Genomic DNA, 15,005 nt, shown 5'->3' on the forward strand with positions numbered 1-15,005 from the left:
TTCAGGTTTGATTCTTAAGGGCCTCATCCCTGAAACTAACTTCAGGCTTAACTTGGCAGATAACACACATCACATCTCATCCCCACATTCTGTGTCCACCTCTAGGACTGCAATGCCATGAAAAGCCATCTCTAGTCACACTTCCCGAGTTAACTTGCTCAGGTTTATATAAAAGCTGGGTTTTTGCTTCTCTCCCCTTTGTTGTTGTTGTTGTTTTTGTTTTTTGTTTTTTTTTTTTTACTAAATTGGTATTTGGAAACTTCCCATGCTTCTAAGGATCTGTCACTGAGTCTTGTGTAATAGGAGCACATTAAACCACTGGCCCTAGTTTCTTTGCTTGTACAACACAGTTGGTGGATGAGGAGGTCCTTGCAATTTCTTCTCCGTCTTCCATCCTATCACAGAGCTGTCTGCCACCATGTAGGATGGAAGAAGGCTGTGGTGCTGTAGAAATACAATTATTTCTAGAGGAAAGGAAAATGTTTTGAGCAGAATATTATTAAATAATACAAAGAGTGAAAAACCTAGTTGAAGCAGTTGATAGAGAAAAGACAATACTTGGAATAAGACAGAGCTTGTATAGCACATAGCATCTCTGGAGCACACAGCATCTCTGTAACATACAGCATCTCTGTAGCACACAGTATCCTTGTAGCACACAGCATCTTTCCCAGATAGCATTTATGGCAGTCACTGCACAGACCTATAAGCTCAAATGTTAGAGATTTCTTAGTGATCTCATTTATTCAAAATGAAATTAGAATTACTCTTCCTCCCTGGTTATTTAATATTCTTTTGATAATAAACATTTATTTTTAGTTTTAATTCTATTAGGATATATATGTGTGTGTGTGTGTGTGTGTGTGCGCGCGCGTGTGTATGCATGCATGTATGTTGTGGTGGTTATTCCTGGTTGTCAACTTGACTATATCTTGAATGAACTACAATCCAGAATTGGAGGGTACACCTGTGATCCAGATCTTGAGGCTGGAAGACACAAATTTCTGACCTGGATCTTGATATGGAGATCTTGAGGTATAGTGGTCATTAAAAGCTTAGATCCAGGCCAGGTAGTACATGCCTTTAATTCCAGGAGACTAAGGCAAGGAGACTAAGGCAAGGAGATCTCTCATGGTCAGCCTGGGAGAAAGCAAATCCCGGCTCAAGGGGTGGTGGTACACACCTTAACCTGGGCCACACCTTCTGCTGGAGGCCTACATAAGGACATTGGAAGGAAGATTCATTCTTTATCACCTGCTTGAACTTACTTGCCAGCACATCTGTTGGATCCCACTTCTACAGAAGACCAGATGAAACAACTAGCCTCGTGAGACTGAGCAACTACTAGATTTTTGGACTTCCCATCCACAGCTGCCTATTGCTGGGTTAGTTGGACTACAGACTGCAAGTCATCATAATAAATTCCCTTTATATAGAGAGAGACATTCCGTAAGTTCTGTAACTTTAGAACCCTTCCTTCTCAGACTTTTCTTTGTTTGCTCAGATATTTTCTTTGTATTTGGATGAAATATTTATCTATGTCTTAGTTTTATTTTATTGAATTTTAATGAATACTTTGAGAAATATATTAATCCTAGGGTAAAATTAAGCAACGTATTAAGAAATGATCAGATTGAGGAACAAAATAAAAAAAAATTGAAAATATTCAGTGGCTAATCAAATAGTCAACTGACAGTGATGGTTCTTTGATGACGGCAATTCTTGGCAGACTTGAACTGAGAAAAAGACTATGGAAAGTTATGTTTTAGGAAGAGAATTATGACCATTGTGGAACGTGGCCACCAATACCTGTTTCTCCATCCTTTAAATGCAGGTACCCTCTCTGGATGTGGAGGCAGGAGACTCAGAAGTTCAAGATCACTGTCTGCTACAGTGAGTTCAAGGCCAGCCTGGGATATATAAGAACTTGGCTCCAAAACAAACATGAGTTTTTCAAGAAACTATAGGGGCCCAAGAGTGTCTCTTTAGTTATCCAGAGTCTTAGTGTAAGAAATGGTATCAGGGGTGGACTATATCACATGTCCTTGAAATATATTCCCAGATGGCTGGATAAGTACAAACTGTACCTCCACTCTTTGTGACAGCCAAGTTATGGGCTCAGTTTTGGAACAACCACATGAAGACAGGGAGGCCCTCAGTCATTTTGGCTGTTCCAGCTGAGTTCCTGAGCATATAGATGAAACTACTTTGGACATTCCAGAGGCAGCCAAACTCACAGCTGAATAGACCAGGTCTGTCCCTTGATCACATCTGTGGGGAAAACAATTGCTCAGCCATACCTTTCCCTGAGGATTGTGGGAAAGCAACGGATGGATGGTTGCTTCAAGCCCTTGGATTTGACTGTGGTTTGTTGTGAAGGTATAGGTAACTGAATTAGTTATCACCCACCAGCATGGTTAAGTTGACTTTGTGTGCTGTGGAGAGGCTGCAACAGCCTAAGGATTCAAGTTCCCAGAGCTGACTCATCATAATGAATGTGGACCCAGCTGGCCAGTCATTGCTCTATGCATAAGGCGGAAGGGAAGGAGCACATAACAGTCACAAACGTTTGTTGACTGATTCATTACAAGAACGGCAATACTGGCCGAGTCATCATGAGGTTAATTTAAGCAGATTTGGTCTGTTTTCTTTTCCCAAAAGGTACTCCTTCCTCTAAAGTAGATTATCTAGAAGTACTGTCCATCTTGATTTCATTTCAATGGCACTCCTAAACCTAGACACATGTGGGCTACTCTGAAAACATTTAGTTTCTTTTATTAGAAGTGTTGAAACAGCAAACTATGTTCCTTCGGGCTAGAGCTGGAGTTAAGACCAAAGTCGAAGATCCAGCAGTCAAAGTGAACAGAAATAAAATTGTTTCGTGTCACTCCCTGAGTGACAACTCCTGAGTACCACATGGACACAGCAGAGCCCATGGGAACACTCAGTTCAGTCTCTATTTGTCAAAGACTAATGATTTCATACAGAATAGCTCTCGAGACAGGAAAGGTGACAGAGTACCATTTGCAAAAGCTTTGGGAGAGGTTTAGGGTATGGGAAACTTACATAGACAGTCATTTGAAATTTTCTCTCGGAATACAGGACTTGTACGACTCACAGAGATGCCTTCTGGAGAAAGCACGAACAAACTGTGTTTAAAAAAATAATCATAGGGTTGTAAGATGGCTCAGTGGTAAAGATGTGTGCCATCAAACTGGACAACCTGCTTTGGATCCCCATAAGCTACGGGGTGAAAGGAGAGAACAGACTCTTCCAAGGTGTCCTCTGATATGCACAAATGTGCCATGACCTGTGCACATGTGCCACCATGTGCTTGCACAAACAACAAATAGATGTAAGTTAAAAACAAAAACTAAGAGAACAAATAACAGAATAAATAAGAGGAAAGCCTTCAGAACTGTGGAAGAACGGGGCAGTTTAAATTCAAAGCCGAGTATGTTATCTAACCCATTACATTCTACTATCTAGAAAATGCTTTTTGATTAAAAATAGAGACGCTTGCTTAAAAATTAAAGCACTAGACTGAGCTCTCTTGTTGAAGGGTCAGAGATGTGGGGAAGGAGAAAGGCACTACAGCAGCGGCGTGCTCACACACAGGATGCTTTTGCAGAGCCTACAACAACATATCAACTATTTATATTATCCACATCCCGTTTTTGGTGTCACACTTATCAAAGAAACCAAGAAAGAATTTTCTTCGGACATATTTTGCATGTAGTAACAATACAGTTCTGGAATCAGCTGTTAGAAACTATAATTAAAGCTGGTTTATCATACTCCCTAATTATTCTATATTGTCAGTCTCCCTGGAGCTTTACATAATTCTCCCTTTGTTATAAGCTTCTGTTTCTCCCTTGGTGTTTTGAATCCAGACAGGTGAGGAAATGAAGCACTTGGAAATCAGTGTATTGTAATATCTGTACAGCCAAGTGGATACATTTTCACACACACACACACACACACACACACTTAAAATATTTTTTATTGTTATCTGGACTTTTTCCCTCCTGCCCTATTTGCATCCTTTGAGTGGAGTAAAGATGTGCAAAAACTCCAAAAAAAAAAAAAAAATTAAAAGGCTGCGCAGAAACATATTTAATGCTGTGAAAGGAAGTGGGAGTTTATTTAGAAATTCCCAACAAGCCCTGATGTTGTCAGCGTGGTCAGCTGATGTCAGAGGGGCCACACACCTGCCAGCACTGCGTGTCTGTTCATTCGCCACTGGAGAGTAGCTGAGCCTGATGCTCAGGGTAGCAGCTAGCTGGTTTTCAGCTTTCTTCCCTCACTTGGTGGTGATTGTGGACTGGGGTCACGGTCCAGGACTTCAGCACGGTGATATGCATCCCTGTGCTCTGGAGTGATGCTCTGGAAGCAGAAAGGGATCCCTTTCCTCCAGCTAGGCATCAGGAAGCTTAGGGATGAATGTCTTTCTTTTTCTTTAGAGGAAGATCTCGGAGCTTCTTAGACACTCAAGAGTAATGCCACACAAGATGCCTCAAGGGAAAAGGCAAAAAAGGGTGATGCTAGTAACAGAGACTCTGGGGACAGGAACAAATGTGGACCATTTTCCCTTCTTCAATCTGCTTCTCTTGTAACTTCATTATTTTCCTCACCCAGCAGTAGTAGACACTCTACTGAGCACAACTTAGGTTTTACCATGCATCTCAGCTAACACTTTGACATTGGGGATTCTGTGTAAAATAGATCTCCATCTTAGATTAGGCTGTGTGAGCCAAAATTATTTACATCTTTGGAAACTGAGTAGAGGCCTCTAGTCTATTGTTTTCAGATTGCTCTCATTGGCCACTCCATCAACTGACCAGAACCTTGCCCCAAAACCAGCCTGCAATAAACATCAAGGCTTCCTTAGCTTGGGCTGCTAACTCCTGCAGAGAGATCTTTAAAGGATGCATCTAAATGCAAGGTTTGAGTAGCTTCAGAGAGCTCTAATAGAACTGTAAATATCCTCGGTTTAATTAGCAGTCCTGCAGTTAGGTAATGGCCCTTAGCTCTCTGAGCCAGGCCTCTCGAGGTTTCTAGGCTTCAGGGGCTGTCTGCAAATATGCTGCGGACATACGAAATTTTCTTTCTCTTATACTTCATAAACCCTCAGCTGGCCTTTCCTAGACACCTATTCGCAATTATTGCAAATCCACGATAATTGACTACTATTCTCCAAATTTCTAAAATGACCCCGTGCTTCATCTTAGGTCTCAAGTAAGAGATCCTTTAGGACTCAGATTGTCACCCTGAGAACTAAGTCCCCTGGGAAAAGAACAATAAGGAAGAAATCCCTACCTACATTGGAGTTGATGTCATTTTTCTCCAAGCTCAAGGTGATCGCTAGCTTTGTGGCTGGCTGGTGGGGGGAGGAGGGGCTGTACGCTTAGTTATCAGCATTTCTGAACCAGCTCTCTCAACCGCGACAGGTCAGCCAATCCCCTAGTAAGCTTTTACTTGACAGGTTTGTTCTGGGCTGACAGCCATTGACTAGGTGCTCAGATAAGTCACTTGGCTGAGTCTACGGTAGGTGGGGCGCGCTCACCAGTTCAGGGGCAGTGACTGGAAGTTTGTTGCAACATCAGTAAGCCCAAGCAGCCAGCAGCAACAGGAGATACCCTTTTGCCCCGCGAGCACAGATCTAGAAAGGGTTCACCTTATTAAGCGAAGGCGACGCGTCGACCCCCCACTAGCGCCCGGCCTCTTCTCCCACGGGTGGGAACACGCGGTGTGGGCAGATCCAGATCAGGACTCTCGTGTCCCGGCCTTCTGGCTAGCTCTATGGGTTACAAGCGAAAGGGAGGAACAGCTTGGGGACTCTCCGCGTCAGCGTGCACAAACCGGCGGCGGCCAGCAGAGAGGGGTGGCGGGGGCACGTGCTTGGATGTGGCTGCTTGTGTAACCAGCTCCCCAGGCGCTTGGCCCCGACAGCGCTCCTGCGGACGGCTCGTGGGTGTTATTCTCCGCTCCGACCCGGGAAGAGAGGGGTCCAGCAGCTCACACGGGAGAGGGGGGCGGGGAAGATCATCTAATAGAGCAGAGGGGACTAAGCTCCTACCTCAGGAGCACACAGATAGGGGAATGGGAATTTGGAAAGTTCCCCAACTAGGACCACACGTGACCTCCTCCTGAAAGTAGTTCCGACCGCGGCTCATGTATCCTTCCACCTCGCCTTTGAGCCCTCCCAGGCCTGCTCGCCCCGCCCACTCGCTGGCTGCAGCTTCCGACCGTCCTATACTCCACACCCGGGCTCAGTAACCGGGTCCGCGAACGTGCACGGCCCGACAGGACCAGGTCCTGTCCACCGCGATCCAATTCTACCGGGTTTTCATAGCGGCCACGAAGGGGAGGGGCGGCTTAGCTCTCGGAAGACGGAGCTTGACTGTGATCCGCGGTGGACCCCCCCCCCGCTGCGGGGAGCTGCTGGGCTCAACACCGGGCGGTGGAGAGGGGTGTGTGTGAGGTGCACTCTATTCATGGAGATCCACTTTGTCCACCCAAGGGTGTCCTTTGGGCCCTGGAAACTCAGGGGAGAGGTGAATGTACACGCCCCGTATGCACAATCATCATGCTTGGCTGGGAACGTTCATCTTTCGGGCAAATGAACCCAGCTGCCTGGGAAGCGAGAGGCGGGGCAGGGAACCGGAGTCCGATGAGGTGACCCACGCGGGAGACACAATAGGGGGTTGTTCTTTGTGCAAAGACTGACACCTTGAGGACACCGTGGGGGAGAGGTGCGCTATCTAGGTAAAGACTGTCGCCGACAAATCCTGGCGAAGCACTGCAATCTGCACACAGCGCAGGGCAGGGAATGCAAGCCGCCCCGAAAAAACCCACGGTCGGACGCAGGAAGGGGTGATCCTGCCCCTGAGGCTCCTAGGGCACTGACCAACGCGGTCAGCTAGTCCGATCCACCTGTGAGCGGTCAGCGAGCGTGCTCAGCGCACCGTCACTCGGCCACAGCCTGTCCTACCTTTACCGGGTCTCTCTGTGCAGAAGGCCGAAGCCGGCGCAGCTCCCGGAGCGAGCCGCGGCCACACTGGGCATGCTCCGCGGCGCTCCCCGCCCCTGTCCCGCCGAAGCCCCGCCCCTCCCCGCCCCGCCCCCGGCTCGGCGCCCGCCTCCCGCCTCCCCTCCGGCTTCGGAGGCGCCCGGCTCTCCCGGCGGGGCGGCGGAGGGGGCGGGCTGGCCGGCGCACGGTGATGTGGCGGGACTCTTTGTGCACTGCGGCAGGATACGCGCTTGGGCGTCGGGACGCGGCTGCGCTCAGCTCTCTCCTCTCGGAAGCTGCAGCCATGATGGAAGTTTGAGAGTTGAGCCGCTGTGAGGCCAGGCCCGGCGCAGGCGAGGGAGATGAGAGACGGCGGCGGCCGCGGCCCAGAGCCCCTCTCAGCGCCTGTGAGCAGCCGCGGGGGCAGTGCCCTCGGGGAGCCGGCCGGGCGGCGGCGGCGGCAGCGGCGGCGGGCCTCGCCTCCTCGTCGTCTGTTCTAACCGGGCAGCCCCTGAGCAGCTTCGGAGAGAGACGGTGGAAGCCGTGGGCTCGGGCGGGAGCCGGCGCAGGCTCGGCGGCTGCACCTCCCGCTCCTGGAGCGGGGGGGAGAAGCGGCGGCGGCGGCCGCGGCTCCGGGGAGGGGGTCGGAGTCGCCTGTCACCATTGCCAGGGCTGGGAACGCCGGAGAGTTGCTCTCTCCCCTTCTCCTGCCTCCAACACGGCGGCGGCGGCGGCGGCACGTCCAGGGACCCGGGCCGGTGTTAAGCCTCCCGTCCGCCGCCGCCGCACCCCCCCTGGCCCGGGCTCCGGAGGCCGCCGGAGGAGGCAGCCGCTGCGAGGATTATCCGTCTTCTCCCCATTCCGCTGCCTCGGCTGCCAGGCCTCTCGCTGCTGAGGAGAAGCAGGCCCAGTCGCTGCAACCATCCAGCAGCCGCCGCAGCAGCCATTACCCGGCTGCGGTCCAGGGCCAAGCGGCAGCAGAGCGAGGGGCATCAGCGACCGCCAAGTCCAGAGCCATTTCCATCCTGCAGAAGAAGCCTCGCCACCAGCAGCTTCTGCCATCTCTCTCCTCCTTTTTCTTCAGCCACAGGCTCCCAGACATGACAGCCATCATCAAAGAGATCGTTAGCAGAAACAAAAGGAGATATCAAGAGGATGGATTCGACTTAGACTTGACCTGTATCCATTTCTGTGGCTGTTCCTCTTTGCTTTTCTGTCACTCTGATAACGTGGGAGTAGAAGGATGCGAAAATTTTCTGTAGTTGGGGTGACTATAACGTTTAATACTGGTCGCGTTTCTAGATCGAGTATATTGTGTCTCTTCCAGTGTATTCAACATAGGGAGTGTTCGGCTAGACGGAACTCCTGCCAGCTTGCAAGTGTCAAGGCACGGATTGGTTTCTTGTCGAGGTCTGTGGTCCCTTCTTAAAATCTATTGTCCGTTAATGCAGAGTACTGTACACTGGATTAGCGAGCTCGTCAATCCAGCCTTCTAAATGAACTAAAAAAAAAAAGAAAAACTAGACGCTTTGGGGTTGTGCATATTTCGATTAGATCGTGACTTAGGCCCTAGATCTTGGGTGTAGATCAGATTAAAATGAAAGTCCGTGCTGCACGTAGGCATATTACCTCAGAATCTTGCAGTGATTGTTTTTAGTTTCCTGGGTTGCATTGGAAGATTTTTTTCTAAAATGTGACTTGTGGACTGGTTTGCATAACTTTATAAGCATAGTCATCTTCAGCATAGACAATGCCACATTTGAGGGTAGAAGTAGGTTTGTGTGTTTAAACTGAGGTAATTACAACTTTGGAGTTGCATTTGGAAGTTTTGTAGTTTGAAATCAATAGTGCCAGAATATATATTATTGGATTTTAATAGAACTTTGTTAAATTAGACTCTTTCCTGATGAGGCGTGGGATAGGATATGCAATTTGCATTTCGGTGGTATGTTCCGTTCATTTGGCCTTGCCATATATGATAGAACGGAGATCGAATAGTTTTTGATTCCAGATGATGATGTCTGTGTGAGTTCAGGGATGCTGTGTATGGCAAATGACTGCAGAGGTTAAACTCAGCTCTCACATGAAATTTAAGTAGCAGCATGAATTTGCTGCTCGTAATTTTTGTTTCAGGTGCTCTGACCTGTTGACTTATCTGTGGGTTTTACCCTGATTTGTGTAGAATGTCAAGTATAATTTAGCCATCTAATATCCAGGCATACTGGCAAGAATGAATCGCTGGGTCCAGTTTGTAGGTATGCTAGCTCTCTGCATGCAGTAATTCACTGAGTCAGCTTGTTGAATAAGACAGAAACCCAAGAATTTTAACGGTGTATAGTTCTGATTGTCTAAAAGTTAGGTCTTTGTACTTCAAAAGTTCGTGGTTTAAAGCATTTATCTTTGCAGTTTCAGGTATGGTACTGTTTATGATCGGGGTAGGAAAGAGAGCCCTCCTTTTTTGCAGAGTGGGAAGTATTGACAGAAATTGAGAGCTTTGGGGAGGCCAGTGTGTAAGGTGTGCGAAAAAACAAGTTGCAAGTCTGAATGACTGAGCCTTTAAATGGTTGGGCCTTTGTTACAACCCAAAATTTTGTTACGTGACTTGTAGCAGTGAACAGTATTTAGTTAAAATTATGTAATTTCATAATTGGTGATAAGATATTCTTTGTAAAAGTTACTTCTTAGTTAATATTAGACATTTTCTTAAGGTATAAAGGCACCAGCAACTTGTCTATACATGTCCTGCTAATAGATCATTATGGAGAGTTTGCTTTATTTATTTATTTATTTATTTATTGAAGAACAATTTTCATTTGGAGGAGGTTTGATGCATTAGTGGCATATAAAATGCATAGCTAATTTTGATTGAGTTTTTGTTCTGAAATGATGATGAAACTCACTGAAGCTTCACACAGGCTAATTTTCTTTCAAGCTAAAAATACAATTTGAAAGGAATCTTTAATTTTTGAGTCGGCATTAATTGAAAAGCTTTACTCAGGATGAACTTGACCCTTCTGAAAGATAATTGGAGAAAATTCTGATTTGTCACTTCCTTCAAGGCAGTTTATTGTTGATGTGAATTAATATTAGTAATCTTGATCTAGAAGGAATTAATCAGGTATCTATTTAATTAAAAAAAAACGCACATTCAAAGAAAAATCTAGAATGCCTGGTAGGCAGACTTCCTGTATCATCCAAAGTACACTTCTGCTTTGCTTTTCCCAAAGGACTTCAAGATTATTTTGTATTTTTTTTTTGTATGAGCAGTGACGTGATTGCAGTTCCTTATTTGATTTTGTAGAGCATGGACTTCTGCACGTGCAATTTATGTGGCTTAGAAATCCAAACCTGTACTTTAGTTATGGTATACATAGAAAGCAGTATCAAATATTGCATCGAATGACTAATAACACTTAATTTCTAGAGCTGTGGTTTGATCAAGCCAAAGGTTGATGTGAAAAACGAGTCAGTAGGGGAAAAGTCAATGAAGACCTTGCTCTTCTGAGAGATGTGCTCCCATTAGTTTTGATAAGCCAGAGGGCTTGCTTGGTTCCTCATCAGGGTTTTCTGTGTTTGGGGGCAGGGATCAAAATGGTCATTGAAGATTTGTGCTGTTCAGTGTTGGCAAAGGGATTGGCCAAGTTAAACTCAATTATGAAAGTAGTAAGTTGAATATTTTCATTTGCTGAAGGCAAAATTGAATTACTGTAGGAATTTGTTGGTTGGATATTATTCCTAACAGTCTGGAAAATAGGCTGAATGTGAGACAGCAAGAATTAATGTCTTTAAAGCACGTGGAAGGCTCAGGCTTCTGGTACAGCTTTTTTGTTTGGTAGATATACTTTTCAAATACTGATCACAGGAATATTAATACCTTGTAGTGAGAATAGTGATTATTGATATTAGCTGTTTTGTTAAAGGCAAGTGATTATTGCAAGTAATTATAGTTTTTCTTTTTAAAAGACTCTACAATCTTCATCTTGCCTTTTTTATAGTCATTTGTGTCTTTCCTGAAAAACACGACTAGTATAATAAGTTGCAAATTTCATTTTCCCTAAAATTTACTAAAGAAGAGTAAAGTGCATCAAAAGGAGTAATTTTCAGTTATATATAATTCAATATAAGGAAAAGAAATTTAATTTCTGTCAATTTTAGAAGTTTACACAGCAATAGAGTGATGTAGACTGAGATTCCTTATAAAATATTAAATAAAGATTAAATGATTCAAGTTAAATATGATGATATAATCTGATTAATTTTAGACATAGATTTAGAAAGTAGAGAGTTATGGCTTTTAGAATTTTTATTTTAGTAACAGGAGAAAGGCAGATAGTGTATTTTCATTTTTGTGTGGAACATTATATCTAATTTGTCATAATTACATAAAATGTGTACCTAAGTATTATGAAATAGTGTACCTCCTGGAAATGAATTCAATTCTTATTTTCAAATGTTACATCATGAAATTTGTCTTTTTTTTTTGAGACAGGGCTTCTCTGTATAGCCCTGGCAGTCTGGAACTCACTCTGTAGACCAGGCTGGCCTCGAACTCAGAAATCTGCCTGCCTCAGTCTCCCAAGTGCTGGGATTAAAGGCATGCACCACCACCACCTGGCCATTTAAACAATTTTTAAGCCACTTCTAAAATAGTCACTTTGATGACTTGATTACAAAATTGTACATGTAGGAAAAACTAGAAAGTTTGAACATTCATTTTAGTAAATTCTCAGTTTTCAATATTTTATTTTGTCTCTGTTTTTAGTAAGCCCCAAGTGTAGGTAGTGTTTTTATATTGATCTATATGTAAATTCAGAGTTGGCAAGGATAAGTTTAGAATTCTGAGTATGTAGGTCAGGTTTTCATTTCTGTAGGCCTATTCCGTCTTAGAAGTATTCTGTTCCATGAGACAGTGTTAGTTATTAATACAGTTAAAGAAGTTTACTTGATCACATTTTTTTGTTTTTCCATGACAAACTATTGGGTCTTATATAAAACAGAAGTTTGACTTCAGAGAGCTGGTGACTGGGGTTTTGTTCCCTTTTCTTCTCCCTGTAGATAAACTTGATTTTCAGAACCAACATTGGAGAGTTGGTTTTGTGATCCACTCTTAAGAAAAGTTACAGGAAAAAAAAAAAAAAAAAAAAAAGAAAAGTTACAGGATTTGTTCCAAAGATTATGATTTAGGTATGACACTTAGTGTGGTTATATCAGAAGTGATTTCTATAAATATTCAGTTTTTTGTAGTTGCTTTGTCTCTGGTAGTTTTGAAATTGATGCAGTTGCTGTTTGAGATATCAGTGATGTTGACTATAGATGAAATAGCTTTATGTTAGTAAGGATTTGCTGATCCTTTTTTATAGGCCTTGCTACTATAGCTTTCTTGGTTAGGTGCTTAAAAGTGTCTTGAAGTGGGATGCTGGTTCTCGTGCTGAAGGTATTGGCAGAAATGAACTTAGGATCCTGGGTTGGTTGTCTCACCTCATTTTGTATTCTCTGCTATGGTTGCAGAAGACGTGCTATAGCAGTTTCAGCTTCTAAAATAATTTGTACCGGAACAAAAAGCCTGTTTCTTAGAGGAACATTAATACCAGAGTAAACTTGTTTAAGGAATGAACTGATTTTGCCTGGGAAGTTTTAATTTTGTTCAGAGTAGTCAGGCACACTCTTCTATTGAAACAGTTAGCATTAGGACATTTGTGGACATCTTTAGAGTACTAGACTTAACACTTGTTGGTAGTGTTAACTTTGGAGAGATGGGAACTGCAGTTGCACCCACTAATGACCTGTATGTGTGTGGTGTGGAATCTTGTAAAATCTGCTGTTTTTGTATAATTAGCCAAACAGTTATAATCAGAAGGCAATGCTTTAAATACGAACAACGACTCTAACTTAAATACTTGAATTTTCTATGCGTATGTATGCGAGTATCAAGTTAACAAACTTACTATTTTGGAAAGTGGATTTTCTCCTTATAGAACAGCCTGCTTGAAGGTCATTTTAAACTATGATTGAATCTTAAATTTAAAATATGGCTGGTCTTATATACACTCTGAAGTTAGAATTGTTTACCTTAGTTTTAGGCAGACATGGTCTCTGTGCTATAATCTTGGCTCTGTCATAGAGCTGGATAACTCTATGCTATTTAATTTCTCTTAGTCCTACTTTACTTGAAGTAAGGGAAGGATAATGGTGCCTACCACAAAAATTTATCTTATACCAGCAAGGCAGAGGCAGGAGGCTATTGCTAAATCCTAGATGAGCCTGCACTGACTGCATAGTGAGTTTGAGGCCGACCTATTCTACACCGAGTTCCAAGCCAGCTAAGGTTCCCTAGTAAGACCCTGTCTGAACAAACAACCAAATCATAAATAATCCCCGTACTTACCTCATTGTCAGTGCTTAAATTATAGCTACTGCTCTTAACAATTTCTGATTATTCATGTCAAAAGTGTTTGCATTTTTGTTTATGGGGTGAGCAGGGTTTGTTTATCTATTTGCTCAGTTTGAGACCTGTTGGCATTTTAATTGACTGAAGCTGTTACCTTTTATTTTAAAATAGGGGAATTCTTTTAGGAACTCTTGAGTATAATGTCGGACTTTGCCGTTTACTCATTCACTCATAGTTGCTCAAAATAACAATCATGCTCATCAGAAAGTTTGCTTTCGATTTTTAAGGGAACATGAAAACTTTATTAGTTTTTGCATAATAAATTTATAAACTATCTGTTGTAAGATTAAATTTTCTTAGTATTCAATACAGATGAATGCAAATATCATGACATGTTTATAATATATGAGTGCTTGTATGATATGACATATAGGCATATATGATCTGTGATATAGATATGATATATTTGTTCTTAGGAAGCAGAGTCTCAACCATGTAGCAGAGTCTCAGCCAGTCCATGTAGCCCTGGCTTGTCTGAAACTTATGGCCATGCTTGGTCAGTATCACAGTTCTTTTTCTCAAAGAATATTCCTTACCACTAAGAAATAGGACTTCTAATGTATAACTCACAGTTGTGTAAACTATTATCAGTAAAGGTATATTAGCTTTTTCTTTCTGCTCTGCCAGTTCACATTCATTACAGCATGCATGCATGCATACATACATACATGCATGCATATATACATACATACATACATACATACAATACAATCTGCAGTGAACTAGTATAAGAATTTAAAGTTAGTGTTAAAATCTTGCCCTCATCTTCACATTGGGCCAGGATTTTCAACTAGAACTTTGAAATGGAAAGAAAAAGCCAAAGAGATTTGTTTCTTCCCATACTGTATTTTTAAAAATTACTCATTTATTTGGGATTGGGAATGGGAGGAGCGGAGCAGGGCATAAGTATGCAGGTCAGAGAACAGCTTTGGGGAGTTGGTTCTCTCCTCCCTCCCGTTGACACTGGGAATGGCAGTCAGGTTGTTAGGGTAGCAGGAAGTGCCTTTTAGCCTGCTGAGCCATCCTAGAAGCTTTTTTCTTATCCAGTGGAGGGAAGAATGGAGTAAGCTTAAGGCCCACCTACCTGCATGTGACAGGGACTAGTTCTTCCTGTGCTTATGCACAGGTAATGGGGTGCCTTAATTTTCAGGGTGTTTCTACTTATTTATTTTGAAATGCAGAGTGGATGCTGCTGTAATTATTCATGACTGTGTTCTTGTGATTTTTATTTTTGCTGAGCTTCCCCTGAGTAATTTAGCTGTGTTTTTTGTATAACACATTATAAAATTGAGTTGCATATCTTGATATCTGAACCTACCACACTGTCTGAACCAGTTTCTGTCTTTCTCTTCTGCCTGTATAGCTGCACTATGTGACAAGCATATAGGGGTTGTGTCATTAGAGTCCTACAGCACCACTAACTCGTTTCTTTAGAAAGTCATAACATTCATGTTGTAGGTTTTCAGGCTGAAGTAAAATAATTTGTTTCCTGCCTGCTTGCCTGCCTTCCTTCTTTCCTTCCTCCTTCCCTCCCTCCCTCCCTCC

At 43.4% G+C, this 15,005-nt stretch overlaps 2 protein-coding genes across 2 annotated transcripts; one reads left to right on the forward strand and one right to left on the reverse strand.

Moving 5' to 3' along the window:
• Positions 1-4,101: 4,101 nt before the first annotated feature.
• Klln (killin, p53 regulated DNA replication inhibitor) lies at positions 4,102-7,318 on the reverse strand. The gene is given in 5 exon segments (XM_028784548.1): positions 4,102-4,515; positions 5,320-5,938; positions 5,940-6,095; positions 6,098-6,253; positions 6,995-7,318. Coding segments are annotated over 4 exon segments (774 nt in total). The 3' UTR covers positions 4,102-4,515; positions 5,320-5,800.
• A 56-nt stretch (positions 7,319-7,374) lies between these two features.
• On the forward strand, positions 7,375-8,274 carry LOC114636471. Its single transcript, XM_028784549.1, has 2 exons — positions 7,375-7,501; positions 7,532-8,274. Exons 1-2 carry the CDS (start codon positions 7,375-7,377, stop codon positions 8,272-8,274), a joined length of 870 nt encoding a protein of 289 aa, XP_028640382.1.
• The last annotated feature ends 6,731 nt before the right edge of the window (positions 8,275-15,005 follow it).

The sequence above is a fragment of the Grammomys surdaster genome, unplaced genomic scaffold (genome assembly GCF_004785775.1).
Source record: "Grammomys surdaster isolate TR1022 unplaced genomic scaffold, NIH_TR_1.0 124168, whole genome shotgun sequence".
Lineage (NCBI taxonomy): Eukaryota > Metazoa > Chordata > Mammalia > Rodentia > Muridae > Grammomys > Grammomys surdaster.

Coding starts and splice junctions, on each gene's coding strand:
- LOC114636471 (XM_028784549.1), top strand. CDS start 7,375: ATGAGAGACGGCGGCGGCCGCGGCCCAGAGCCCCTCTCAGCGCCTGTG. Junction 7,502..7,531: donor GCGGGCCTCGCCTCCTCGTC/GTCTGTTCTAAC, acceptor GCCCCTGAGCAG/CTTCGGAGAGAGACGGTGGA.